General features: G+C 41.6%; 1 protein-coding gene across 4 annotated transcripts in view; it reads left to right on the top strand.

Annotated features, from left to right (window-relative positions):
- rgs7b (regulator of G protein signaling 7b) overlaps positions 1-14911 on the top strand; it is a 95406-nt gene that overhangs the window by 50660 nt on the left and 29835 nt on the right. For all 4 annotated transcript variants that reach the window (XR_012388258.1, XR_012388257.1, XM_073918953.1 and 1 more), the window contains exons 4-9: positions 7672-7722; positions 12016-12122; positions 12412-12463; positions 14155-14219; positions 14523-14599; positions 14689-14770. Coding sequence is in view for 2 of the 4 variants with exons in the window: in XM_073918953.1 (XP_073775054.1) it covers positions 7672-7722; positions 12016-12122; positions 12412-12463; positions 14155-14219; positions 14523-14599; positions 14689-14770 (434 nt within the window). In the remaining 2 variants the exon portion in view is untranslated. The remainder of the gene's footprint in view (positions 1-7671; positions 7723-12015; positions 12123-12411; positions 12464-14154; positions 14220-14522; positions 14600-14688; positions 14771-14911) is intronic.

Raw genomic sequence — 14911 nt, 5'->3', positions numbered from 1 at the left:
GAGAATGAGGACGAAGAGGATGAGGATGATGATGAACATGAGGAGGACGAGGATATAGATTAGGATGAAGATGATTAGGAGGATCATGATGATGAAGATGAGGATTAGGATGAAGATGATCTGGTCAAGAATGAGGATGAGGATGATGATTAGGATAGAGAAGATGAGGAGGATCATAATGATGAAGATTATGATGATGAGGATTAGGATGAAGATGATCTGGTTAAGAATGAGGATGAAGATGATGAAGATGAACATGAGGAGGATGAGGATATAGATTAGGATGAAGATGATAAGGATCATGATGATGAAGATTAGGATGATGAGGATGATGAGGATTAGGATGAGGATGATCTGGTTAAGAATGAGGATGAAGATGATGAGGATGATGATGAACATGAGGAGGATGAAGATATAGATTAGGATAGAGATGATGAGGAGGATCATGATGTTGAAGATGAGGATGAAGATGATCTGCTTGAGAATGAGGATGGAGATGATGATGATGATGATAAACATGATGAGGATTAGGATAAGGATGAAGATGATGAGGAAGAGGGTGAAGATGGTGAGGACGAAGAAGATTAACATGATGATTAGGATAAGGATGTAGAGGTGATGAGGATGAAGATGAGGAAGAATAAAGATGAGAATGAGGGTGAAGATGATGAGGAGGATGATGATGGACATGAGGAAGAGGATATAGATTAGAATAAGGATGAAGATGGAATGATGATGAAGATGATTGGATGATGAAGATGGGGTCAAGATGATGAACATAAGGATGGAAGATGATGATTGGATGATATTGTTGAGGAAGATGAAGATGAAGAAGAACATAAAGATATGAATGAGGATGAAGATGTTGGTGAGGATGATGATGATGAACATGAGAAAGAGGATGATGATTTAGATATGGATGAAGATGAGGATGAGAGTGAGGATGAAGATGATTGGATGATGAAGTTGAGGAAGAGGATAAAGCTAAGAAAGAAGATGGTGGTGGTGATGAGGATGATGATGAAGACGAGTATGTGAGGCGTCCAGCAGAAGTAGGTCGAGCGCTGAGTGAGTGAGTGAGATCCATATGGAGCCGCTGCTCAGAGACAGACAGAGTGATAATTAAAAGAGTATAAATTTAGCTGCTGTAACAGCTGGTGCGCCTGACGAACACAACACACACTTCACACCGCTCTCAGACCACACACACACACACACGTTCACTGTCTAAACACTCAATACATGTGTTGCAGTGCCTCGAAGATATTTTACCATCATTGAGTAGCTGCTGGGGCTTTATTGATCATTTTCTCTGTTCTCTGTTTTTATTTGAATTAAGTTTGTGATTTTGTTGTGTGTGAACATTTACGTTTTCATTATATTATTACATTATATTTCTACATTTACCTTGACTTGTATTTCATCTCAGACGATACATCAAACATTATTGAATGTGCTCCTAGTGATTTTTTATTTTATTTTCTAAACAAACACGTATTGCAATTTTGGTTCTTGCAACACATTCTGAAAAAGTTGTATCAGTAAAGCGTTTCCCACTCTGCAATGTTGCTGTTCCTTTTCACACTTAAAGGGCCACGAAACACCAGAGCACATGTGTTGAGCTGTTGACAGTGGTATATGTGTCCCACACTGCTATAAACACTATTAGGACACCTATATTTCACTAAAAAGTGTAAATTGGTTGTTTTTGCATTATTTCAAGCAAATTCGTACTTCCGGTTTGAAACTAATTTTTGAAGCTGCGTCACGGTCATGAGATAATAGCGTGTATTCCAGCGTGCAGACTGGACGCCTGTGCCAGAGTGAGTCTTATTACGTCTTACAGTGTGATGCATTAATGCATGAGTAAGGTTTGGTTTAAACCAATCAGCGCACTCTATTGTGCAACTTCATTAATATTCATTACTGTCACAGTGTTTAGACGGCAGAGACGCCACGTTGTGTTGGCAAAACAAGCGTGAAGTGTTGCTTTTATAGTTTGCTGCAGTGAAGTTTTGTTTTCATTTTCTCTCTGTGAGAGTTCAGCTGGAGTCACGTGTGGATTAACAGTGTACGCGACGCTCCACAACAATAACTTACGTGTCTAAGGAGGATTATTGTTTACCTGAGAGCTGTTCTCATCTGCAAATGCTGAGATCCGGATTCGCTTGTAGTCTCCTCTTAATAAAGACGCGGCTCTAGTTGCTGGTGATTGTCCTGTCTCTACAGATTTGGTAAGTGAGCGACCAGTGCTCTTTGTTTATTCAGTTTGTTCGTATTGAACTAAGGTAACTATTGCACTGAGTGTAAACATGTTAGCACCACAACCAAACTTTAACCTTGTGTAGGATTTTCACCGCAGTTTGTGACCGGAATAACACACGCGGCTTTCTGACACTACCTGCCGTGTGCATCTAAGTTTCCGGGAAATGCTGAGGGTTTTTTCTCTCATTCGCCGTGCGGTATCAAACATTGCATGAAAAATACACGCTTAGAGCAGCTCCTCGAATCAAATATCTCGTTTGTCGCGAGGGGCATGACTGAATTCCCTGAATGAAAGAGCCAAACTGCAGTTAAAGTCCACCATTTAATCATTTGGCAAATAATTCCACTACTGATGTCCAAGTACACACAGTCACTTTCTCCCCTGTGTGTGTGTGTTTGTGTGTTTTGACTCTAAAACTCAGCGCGTGCCCAAATAGACACTCCCACACCACGCCTCTTTTCTATCTCCGACACTCCCCCCTAAACAAAGCTGCACACGCCCACTTTTCTGACTCTTTTTCAAAGTTGAGGTAGGAAAACACCTTGCTGAAACGAGGGGGTTTCATGGCCCTTTAAAAGACGTTCAGGGATGAAGACACCAAGTGATGAAGTGTTTCAGGTGTCATTTGGTCTCATTCTTTCTGCAAACAACTCTTAAGTGTCCCATTTTGCACTTTGAAATGTTGGAGACAGGTCGGGACCGCAGGCAGGCCAGTGTGCAGAACAGGCACACTGCAGGTTTAGCATTGTCTTGTTGAAATACACATGGGCGTCCCTGGAAAAGAAGGCAGCATATTGTACTCCAAAACCTCTGTACTTTTCAGCATTAATGGTACATGTTACTTTTGCCAAGGGCACTGACACAACCCCATACCATGACCCTGGCTATTGGGCTTGTTGCTGGAAACAGTCTGGATGATCCTTTTCTTCTTTAGATCATCTAAGACAAACTTAAGAAAAATGGACATGGTGTCTATTTCTCCCCCAAAATACCCGAAATACTGATTCGTCTGACCACAGTACACATTTTCACTGTGTGATGGTGTGCTTCTGGACACTGTTAACATAGGGCTTCTATTTGGCACAGTACAGTTTTCACTGGAATTTGTGGAGGTTTGCCGCAGTAGTCCTGAGCCCATGTGGTGATATCGCTTATAGATGAACGAGTATTCTTAATTTTGCCGACTCTTGTTATTGTCAACTCTCTTACGGTCAACTCTGTTATGGCCATACGCCAGTGAAGATGACCTGTACATGAGCTTGAGTCAAAGTTAAAGTCTCATTTTCTGTCTAGAGCATTTAGCAATTCCTAATTAGGTTAATTAGCTTGTTGTGCTCCTTGAATCTCAGTGGTTAGTTTCTGTTTTGTTTATTTGTGCTTTAATGAACAGAAATGATGGTCCTTCCCAGATGCCTCCGACCCCAAAGAAGTCAACGGCGCTTCTGGACACTGTTAACATAGGGCTTCCATTTGGCACAGTACAGTTTTCACTGGCATTTGTGCATGTAACTACGTATTGTGGTACTTGACAAAAGTTTGCTGCAGTAGTCCTGAGCCCATGTGGTGATATCGCTTATAGATGATTGAGGATTCTTGATTTTGCCAACTTTAGTTATTGTCAACTCTCTTGCTGTCAACTCTGTTATTGTCTAAAAAGTTTAAAGAGCCTCGGGGGTTTCTGACAAGCCTCTCACACCAACTGCCCCTGAAACCTACTTCACAAACACTGAGGCCAAACGCCAGTGAAGATGACCTGTACATGAGCTTGAGTCAAAGGTAAAGTCTCATTTTCTGGCTCTTGCATTTAGCAATTTTTAATTAGCTTAATTAGCTTGTTGTGCTTGTAGTTTGTCTTAGTTGTTTACTCCATGAAGCTCAGTGGTTTATTTCTGTTTTGTTTATTTGTGCTTTAATGAAAACAAATGAGCACAGTACATGTTTCCACTGTGTGATGGCCCATCCCAGATGCCTCAGACCCCAAAAAAGTCGATGTCGTTTCTGGACACTGTTAACATAGGGCTTCCTTTAGGCACAGTACAGTTTTCACTGGCACTTGTGCTTGTATATATGTATTGTGGTACTTGACAAGTTTGCCGCAGGAGTCCTGAACTCATGTGGTGGTCTGGCTTATAGACGATATGAGGATTCTTGATTCTGCCAACTCTTGTTATTGTCTACTCTGTTATGGTCTAAAAAGTTTAAAGAGCTGCCATGGAGGGTGTGTTGTTGCAGGATGCTCTGAATGCTGAACTGGTTCAGATCTGACTGTGTGTTGATGTGAATGTCCTTGATGGAGGACTCGGGTGTGAGTGTGTGTTATCAGGACGTCACTCTTTCAGTAAAACAGGACGCTCTTCTTTCTCTGTCCCTGAAGAAGCTCTGAGACGCAGATGTGTCTCTCCAGCCTCTGGGGTTTCAGACAAGCCTCTGCAAGACACAGAAACTCACACCGACTGCCCCCGAAACCTACTTCACAAACACTGAGGCCAAACGCCAGTGAAGATGACCTGTACATGAGCTGGAGTCGAAGTTAAAGTCTCATTTTCTGGCTTGAGCATTTCGCAATTCTTAATTGGATGTTTTGCTTTCTTTTAATCTTATGTCTTTTTCTACTCAATGAACCTCAGTGGTTAATTTCTGCTTCATTTATTTGTGCTTTAATGAAAACGAATGACCTGTGTTCTCAAAAAGAGCTGAAAGACAATTGTGCTGCGGTTATTTACATTTTTGAGTTTCAGTTTTCTATATATATATATATATATATACACACACACTGGTCACTTTATTAGGTACACCTCACTATGTTGGACCCCCTTTTGCCTTCAGAACTGCCTTCATCCTCTGTGGCAGAAATTCAACAAGCTACTGGAGATTTTGTTCCATATTGTCATGATAGCATCACACAGTTGCTGCAGATTTGTCGGCTGCACATCCATGATGCCAATCTCCCGTTCCACCACTTCCCAAAGCTGCTCTATTGGATTGAGCTCTGGTGACTGTGGAGGCCATTTGAGTACAGTGAACTCATTATCATGTTCAAGAAACCAGTCTGAGATGATTGAGCTTTATGACATGCTGCGTTATCCTGCTGGAAGTAGCCATCAGAAGATGGAGACACTGTGCTCATAAAGGGATGGACATGGTCAGCAGCAATACTCAGGTAGGCTGTGGCGTTGCTGCTCAATTGGTACTAATGGACCCAAAAAAAATCTCCCCCACACCATTACACCACCACCACCAGCCTGAACCGCTGACACAAGGCAGGATGATCCATGCTTTCATGTTGTTGAGGCCAAATTCTGACCAGACCATCCGAATGTGTCAGCAGAAATGGAGACTCATCAGAGCAGGCAACGTTTCTCCAATCTTCTATTGTCCAGTTTTGGTAAATTGTAGCCTCAGTTTCCTGTTCTTAAGCCTAGTTCACACTACAGGATTTTAAACATCAGCAGATCGCTGTGCCGTTCACACTACATGACTTGACTTTGTGTCTTTTAATCTCTGTGGTGTTCACACTACGCAACACTCTGTGAATGATCCACAAGAGAAGGGTCACACACTACATGATCTGACAACATCTCATTCCCCATCAGCTCATTCAAGCTACCAAACCACAGCCAATGAAAATTTGAGGGAGGAGTCGTCAGAAAAAGCTGAACACTATTGGCTGCTTGTGCGCTGATTACATCACTGACAGCTTTTCAAGCTTTGGAGAAAGCATTTAAAAACATCGTCACATCAGCTGATGCATCAGCACACAGAGAGTTTTTAATTTTTGTAATTGTATAACTCTTTGAAATAAAACTAACATATTTATAACACCCTGCCGTTTTCTAACTATCAGTGTATTTCTTTCTGACATTGTTATTTTCTATTACAAAACAGTAAAGAACTGAGCATTTCTGCCTTAAATTACCATATTGGTCAAAATGACTGCATGCATGTCTGATACTTTTCGCTGTGACTTTAAATATGTGTGCATTATCTTGCCTGGCATCTTCCTGCTAACATAAACAAAACTTTCTGATGGCAAAAACATCAATTTACTTCAGATATCTTTCAAAACAGCATATTCTGTGCTGTGAAATAGCTCCTGTTTGAAAGTGAAAATGAAAGCCAAGACCTTTAAGTGTTTAGTATCTTAACTACATATTTTTAGGCTGCATTACCAAAAAAAGATTATATTTTTAGGGTAATGGTGTCATTAAATATGATGCCAGACATTCAAAGCTTAATTTTAATATCTCAATAATAGCTTTGAATGTAAATATGATGTAACAGTATGGCGTTTCATATGAGAACGGTCAGAATGAGCAGTATGGTAATTCTAATAGTTACAGAATTCTAGTTCCACTGTTAATATAGCCTACTCTCATGTCTGTGCTAACACAGAATGAAGCGAGTGCACCGATGCCCATTCTGACCAATCACAGATGTTTCTGCTGAGCTCCTGAACACACAGGCATTCAGCTCATGCTGATATGCTCTCTCATTGGCCGCAGCTCGTCACTTCATCTGACCACACGTGGGGTTGACTCGGCCGACTGCTCTGGAATATTCAACATGCTGAATGTTGGATTTCCGTCTGCGAGGTGTCGGCGACGCGTCAGCGAGCCTCGTTGATACGTTGTTCAGTAGTTTACACATAAAGAGCGGCGAGCGCCGAGCACCCGCAGATTTCTTCCCGATCACAGCCCGATCTGTCGGCGAGCTCGTTAACTTCCAAATTGGGCTCAAATCAGGCTTAAAATCCTCTAGTGTGAACTAGGCTTTAGCTGACAGGAGCGGCACCCGGTGTGGTCTTCTGCTGCTGTAGCCCATCCGCCTCAAGGTTGGACGTGTTGTGTGTTCAGAGATGCTCTTCTGCAGAGCTCGGTTGTAACGAGTGCTTATTTGAGTTACTGTTGCCTTTCTATCAGCTGGAACCAGTCTGGCCATTCTCCTCTGACCTCTGGCATCAACAAGGCATTTGCGCCTACAGAACTGCCGCTCACTGAATATTTCTTCTTCTTCGGACCATTCTCTTTAAAGCCTAGAGATGGTTGTGCGTGAAAATCCCAGTAGATCAGCAGTTTCTGAAATACTCAGAGCAGCCCGTCTGGCAGCAACAACCATGCCACGTTCAAAGTCACTTAAATCCCCTTTCTTCCTCATTCTGATGCTCGCTCTGAACTGCAGTAGATCGTCTTAATCATGTCCACATGCCTAAATGCAGTGAGCTGCTGCCATGTGATTGGCTGACCAGAAATTTGCGATAATGAGCAGTTGGACAGGTGTACCTAATAAAGTGGCCAGTGAGTCTATATAAATTGCCATAAGAATGATGAGCTGATGAAATGAGCACAGTTTTCTGACTAATCTGTTTGTTCATGGCTGATGTTTTGAGGTTTTGTTTTGTTTTGCAGGATCTGATATTGTCCAGTGGATGCAGAGGAACCTGAGCATTGAAGACCAAGGTACAACACACACACCGTGGTCTGTCTGTCAGCTGATGTCAGTACACACACATTTCCCTCAGTAATCTGGTTAGACAGCAGCGCCGGCGGGCCTTTAAGAGCGCTTGTGGTTATTAAATTACGCTGTGAATTAGCGAAGGTGACGACAGTGAAGAAACGGCTTGAGGAGGAAATCAGACGCTGCCGTTCACGTCCACCATCAAACACAGCTTTACATATTCACATTCAAGACAGACGTGTTCAAGAAAGTCAACAGAAAATGTAAATACATGTTGCACAAGTGTTTTTCTCTGAAACAGAAGTCTGTTTGATGCAGGTGTTTCTGAGTCTGGAGACCCGAGGACACTCTTCAGCTGTGTGTGTGTGTGTGTGTGACTGAAGAGCGAGAGATCCTGAGGGTTCTTCACTTCTCTGAGAGTCACAGAATCACACACTCACTTTCAGAAGAGACTCCATAGCAGAGAAACGTACTCTTCAGGGCCTTTTAGGGTGTAATCACACTATGTACAGTTGCCTTGAAACTGGCCAAAGCACGCTAGTCCCCCTGACAGAGAGAGGATCATGTGAGCTCTACTGGTGCTCCTATTGGCTCTAGAAAGATGCTCCTCATTTGCATAAAGTTGCAGGGTTTTTGACCCAGCCACCTTATCGACAGCGGTCTCTGTCGCTTGTGTAGACGGAGGTCGCCGGAAGTCGCTGACTCTCTATTTAAAGAATGGTCACTTGTCGCTTTGCCGCTGCCAGTCACTCGTCGTGTGAATGATGCTTTATGGCTCATTTCCACTGACTGGTACACAGGCCCGGATTGGCTAATCGGGAGGACCGGGAGAATTCCCGGTGGGCCGGTCTGTTTTTTGGCCGCGAGGGCCGGTGTCCCTAGCTGCATGCACTCTCAGCAGTCACATTTTTTTCTTCTATTTATTTATTTGATCATAGCTTTACTCTTTTTAATCATTAATTTGCCGTAGTGCCGCTCTTTTTATTTATTTTCTCGCAGCCCCGTGAGAAAAATGCAGCCTGCAGGTTAACTAACGTTAATGATGATGATGTAATGCAACTATCGACCCCAAACAGCGGCACCTTAGTGAATATAAGAATTCGAATAAAATGAATAAAACACCTGCTCAATGAAAATCAAATGATTCACTACATTAATAAATCTGACATAACTTGATCAGAAATCTAAAAATAGGATAAAAAGATTGAGCCATCAAAAGAAAGTAGTGCTGTGTCTTAATGGTCGCAAGTCATTATTTATTTTTTACTCTCGCTGTAATAGCGCCAATGTGGTCCAGTGGTAAGCACATTGCATTTCAATGTCGCAGACCTGTGATCGAATCTCCCATGAAAAATCTTTTTTTTTTTTTCGATTTAATTGTTAAGACATAAAATACTGTTAGGGCTGTTGAACATTTGAATTTCTAAAGCAGCAGTTTTCTTGAAAAAGACGTGATAGTGCCATTAGTAACTGAATTGGAATCAGTCGTGAACTGAGGTGGGCCGGTCTGGCTTGAAACTCCAGGGCTGAAAATGAGTCCCACTCCGGCCCTGCTGGTACAGTACGGTAGGGTTCGGGTTAGTACGGGTCACCTTTATCAGGCTTGCGTTTCCACTGCCAAGGGTACCCTTTTAGTGGGCGTGGTGTATGGTCAAGTTTCAGTCAACGTCATTTTCGCTCGAGAAAATGTCTACAATAAAGCTGCACAGGGCGCTCACATATCATATTAAAAGCACTTCTCACAAAACAGATGCTTTACACACATAAACACTGACATTTACATTTACATTTAGTCATTTAGCAGACGCTTTTATCCAAAGCGACTTACAAATGAGGACAAGGAAGCAATTTACACAACTATAAGAGCAACAATGAATAAGTGCTGTAGGCAAGTTTCAGGTGTGTAAAGTCTAAGAAGGAAAGTATTAGTAGTATTAGTATTTATTTATTGATTTATTTATTTTTTGGGTACAGTTAGTGTGAAATCCAGAGAGGCAATTGCAGATTAGGAAGGAAAGTGGAGACTAAATAGTTAAGTTTTTAGTGGTTTCTTGAAGACAGCGAGTGACTCTGCTGTTCTGATGCAGTTAGGGAGTTCATTCCACCAACTGGGCAGATTGAATGCGAGAGTTCGGGAAAGTGATTTCTTCCCTCTTTGGGATGGAACCACGAGGCGACGTTCATTCACAGAACGCAAGTTTCTGGAGGGCGCATACATCTGCAGAAGTGAGAGCAGATAAGAAGGAGCAAAGCCAGAAGTCGCTTTGTAGGCAAACATCAGAGCTTTGAATTTGATGCGAGCAGCAACTGGCAGCCAGTGCAAACGGATGAGCAGCGGAGTGACATGTGCTCGTTTAGCTTCATTAAAGACCACTCGTGCTGCTGCGTTCTGGAGCAGCTGAAGAGGCTTGATAGAGTTAGCTGGAAGCCCGGCTAGTAGAGAGTTGCAATAGTCCAGTCTGGAGAGAACAAGAGCTTGAACAAGGAGTTGAGCTGCATGTTCAGATAGGAAGAGTCGGACCTTTCTGATGTTATAGAGTGCGAATCTGCAAGATCGAGCAGTTCTAGAAATGTGGTCAGAGAAGTTTAGTTGGTCATCAATCGCTACTCCAAGGCTTTTCATCATTTTGGATGCAGTAATGGTTGCCCCATCCATCTGGATTGAAAAGTTATGGTGTAGAGTTTGGTTAACAGAAACTTCAAGCATTTCCGTTTTTGCAAGGTTCAGCTGAAGATGATGATCTCTCATCCAGTGTGAAATGTCCAACAGGCAGGCTGAGATGCAATCTGGAACCGAGGGATCAACAGGATGAAAAGAGAGGTATAGCTGGGTATCATCAGCATAGCAGTGGTAGGAGAATCCATGTCTCTGGATGACTGGTCCTAGAGATGGTTATAAATGTTTATTACTAACTTTTCTATAAACAGGAGTTGATTATAAATGCAGATCAATGACAGTGTGAAGTAGCCTACTGTAACGTCTGTAATTATAATAAACAAATAAATAAATAAACATATATGAACACATACAGACACTTACAGTCCCCGATATGTTACCAACTACAGAAGAACTACTCAAAGCAGACATTTCGTCGTTAATTAGGTTCAAAACAACACAAAGTATAGTCTACAGTCAGAGTAAACCTCTCATCTGTGTCTGTAATCTTCAGCAGCACATGAAGCCTCTGTTAGAGAGTCATTCCATCATTCCCAGTTCATATTAGTCCAAGAGGTGATGATAAAAATTAAAACAAGGCAGTTTGTTCACATTTGCTGAAGAAATAACATGCTCCTTGGCTTCGCCTTTTTTTCCGCGCTCCACTCTCGCGTTTGTCCTTTTCTTTCTGAATGTGTCACTCTCACGTTTGTCAGCTTCTCACGGGATCGGGTTGACAAAGCTTGTCAATAATCAAGAGCATGTTATTATCATCAGATCAAGAAGTTTGTTATTTTCAGATAGAGACGCGCGGTGAGCGCAAGGAAGAAAGCGAAACCACTAAGGCTTCAGGCTGGCTCGTTAAAAACTACGCGGCACAGGGTGAATCTGCTCTTCTCCATGGCTTTGTGGCTGTTTATTATGACGACGACAGGGTTTGTTTGCAGGATCGACCATGGCTGCATATGTATTTATAATTCCGCTGTAATCTCTCGCTGTGTATTTCAAACATGGCGGGTCCTTTGTTTACATTCTGGCTTGTTGAGTCTACGAATGACGTATCTCTGTAAACCAATAGCATTCAGCTGCGCGTGTAGCTCCACCTTTTGGGACCCTTTCTGCAGTTTGGGACCCTTTCGAAAGGGTCCCGAAAAAGTGGGACGGTACGGTTTGGTTCGGTACGCCTTTTGACAGTGGAAACGACCATAAAAGCGTACCAAACCAAACCATACCGTACCACTCAGTGGAAACGGGCCAATAAATGCTAATAATGTGAGTCTGAATGCCATTTCACATCACATTTATCACCATACTACTGAGAGCAGCAGCAGATAGTTCAGCTCAGATCTGGAGAATAAAATAAACCCTCTGAAACTGAACTTTAGAACTGAGACTCAGTGCAAACCAACACATATCAGTGATTCAGCATCTATTTAATCATGTTTAAGAGGTTTAATATGTGTTCATTAGATTATAAACTTTATCTCTTCATGAGTGAGTGCACTATTCTGTGCTTCTGCATGCCTGTATTTACATTTCTGTCATGTTTTGTCTGGTGCAAACATCCAAGTTGCTTATTATTGCATATCTCGTCACGTAGCATGTTGTATGTGTTGTCTGTGTTGTGTGTGTGTTGCAGTGGAGGCTCTTCACCTGGGGTCTCTGATGGCGGCTCATGGTTACTTCTTCCCCATCTCAGACCATGTTCTCACACTGAAGGACGACGGAACCTTCTACCGCTTTCAGGTCAGACACTCACGCTCTACTCTGATTGGCTGAGGCGCAAACACACACTCGTACACACACACACACACACACATATACACACACACACACACACACACATACACTGAATAATATTTGTGTGTGTATCAAGCTATGTATGACCATATGTGCGAGTCTCTGTGTGAGTGTTTGTGTGTGTGTGTCTATGTGTGTGCATGTCTGTGTGTGTCTGTGTCTGTGTGTGCTTGTTTATGTGTGCGTGTGTGTGTGTGAATGAAGATATTTTGATGATGATTTCTGTCCATCACAGACTCCATACTTCTGGCCGTCAAACTGCTGGGAGCCAGAAAACACAGATTACGGTGAGTGAGTGTGTGTGTGCGTGTGTGTCTGATGAAGATGATGATGAAGATCTTTTTTTGTTTTATTTCAACTAGAATAAAAGCAGTTTTTAATTGTTTTTAAGCCATTTTAAGGTCAATATTATTCGCCCCTTCAGCAATATTAGTTTTAGATTGTCTCCAGAACAAACCACTGTTATACAATGACTTGCCTAATTACCCTAACTTTACCCTAATTACCCTAGTTAACTTAGTTACCTTAATCATTTACATTTGCTAAATGCTTGAATAATAAGAGTTTTTTTTTTATTATTATTGTATTAATTTCTAGCCAGTCAAAAGTTTACACACATTTCCTTGTTTTTTTTTCAGCTTTGCTTTTAAACTGTAGAACTTTGGTAAAATATTTTGGATATCCTTCCACAGGCTTCTCACAATAGTGTGGAGGATTTTTGGCCCATTCCTATTGTTAAAACTAGTGTAACTGAGTCAGATCTTGCTCGCACAAGCTTTTTCATCTCTGCCCACACATTTTCTATAGGATTGACATCTGGGCTTTATGATGGCCACTCCAAAACATTCACTCTGTTGTCATTAAAGCACATTTTCACTAATTTGGCAGTGTGCTTAGGGTCATGGTCTGTTTGGAAGTCCTATTTGTGGCCAAGTTGTAATGTCCTGGCTGATGTCTTGAGATGTTGCTTCAGTATTTCTCCATAATGTTCTTTCTTCATGGTGCCATCTATGCTGTGAAGTGGACCAGTCCCTCCTGCAGCAAAACAGCCCCACAACATGATGCTGCCGCCCCATACTTCACAGTTGGGATGGTGTTCTAGGCTTGTGCGCTTTCCCCTTTGTCCTCCAAATGTAACACTGCTCATTATGGCCAAACAGTTCAATCTTAGCTCCATCAGAGCACAGCACATGTCTCCAAACATGGGTCTTTTCCCAGTGTGATTAAGCTAATTGTAATCTGGCTTTGTTGTTGATTCTGGCTTGTTGATTCTCCATGTTGTCACACAAGGAAGCAGTGTGTTTGAGCTTTTCCTTCAATACTATTCTACAGTTGTGCCTCACATTTACTCAAATGTTGTCAATTAGCCAATCAGAAACTTCCAAAACCTTGACATCATCATCAGAGCTTTATCAGAGGCAGAATAATCTTATTGTGTGTAAACTTGACTTTCAAGAAGAGTTATAACAATTTCTCAACAAATACCTCTCTCATTATTCTGCTGTTAAGCACAACAGAAACATGTGATCATCATAACTTACCTAAAAGAGGAAAAGTTTAGTCACATTAGGCCTAGCTAGGTTAATTAGGGTAAAGTTCAAAGGCAAGTCAAATATTATGAGCAGCCATCATGGTAAGATAAAAGAAATCAGTTATTACAAATGAGATATACAGGAGGGCGAATAATTCTGCCTTCAACTATATATATATATATATATATATATATATATATATATATATATGTATATATATATATATGTATATATATATATATGTGTATATATATATATATATATATATATATATATATATATATATATATATATATATATATATGTATATATATATATGTGTGTGTGTGTGTTTGATCAGTTATATGATGCTCAGACTGTGTGTGTGTGTGTGTGTGTGTGTGTGTGTGTGTGTGTGTGTGTGTGTGTGTGTGTGTGTGTGTGTGTGTGTGTGTGTTTCTCCACAGCGGTTTACCTGTGTAAGAGAACCATGCAGAATAAAGCTCGTCTGGAGCTGGCGGATTATGAAGCTGTGAGCATCTCTGTTCTTCTCCACTGATTTCAGATCAGTTTATATGCACTAATTCTGTGTTTCCCTAATAACTCTGTTTTTAAAGTCACACCAACAGTACACATTTTTAACTTCTCTCCAATCAAACACACCTGAATCAACTCATCCTAAAGTTAATGGGTCAGATTAGGGAGACATCCAAAATATGTAGTGCTGGTGTGCCTTGAGGAACAGGGTTGGGAAACACTGCACTAATTAACACACAGAAATCGTCAGTCTTTGATGTGTGTGTGTGTGTGTGTGTGTGTGTGTGCGCGCGCACAGGAGAGTCTGGCCAGGCTGCAGAGAGCTTTCGCACGGAAATGGGAGTTTATTTTTATGCAAGCCGAAGCACAAGCAAAGTGAGTGGTCAGATCTCAGATCAGCGGAGGTCATCAGTGTGTGATTCAGTCATTTCTGATGGGTTGTTTCTTTCCTTTTGTTTTTTTAGAGTAGATAAAAAGCGGGACAAGATCGAGCGCAAGATCCTGGACAGTCAGGAACGGGCCTTCTGGGACGTCCATCGACCCGTGGTGAGTCTGAGATTACTACATGGGTAAAAATGGTATGGTAAAATAGTAATGAATGCATCCAAAATAAAAGTTTGTTTTGACATATGTGTGTGTGTATTCTATATATATTTATCATGTGTATGTGATGCACACACATGCATA

Source organism: Danio rerio, chromosome 12, assembly GCF_049306965.1.
Source record: "Danio rerio strain Tuebingen ecotype United States chromosome 12, GRCz12tu, whole genome shotgun sequence".
NCBI lineage: Eukaryota > Metazoa > Chordata > Actinopteri > Cypriniformes > Danionidae > Danio > Danio rerio.
This window is presented reverse-complemented; position numbering and strand designations above follow the sequence as displayed.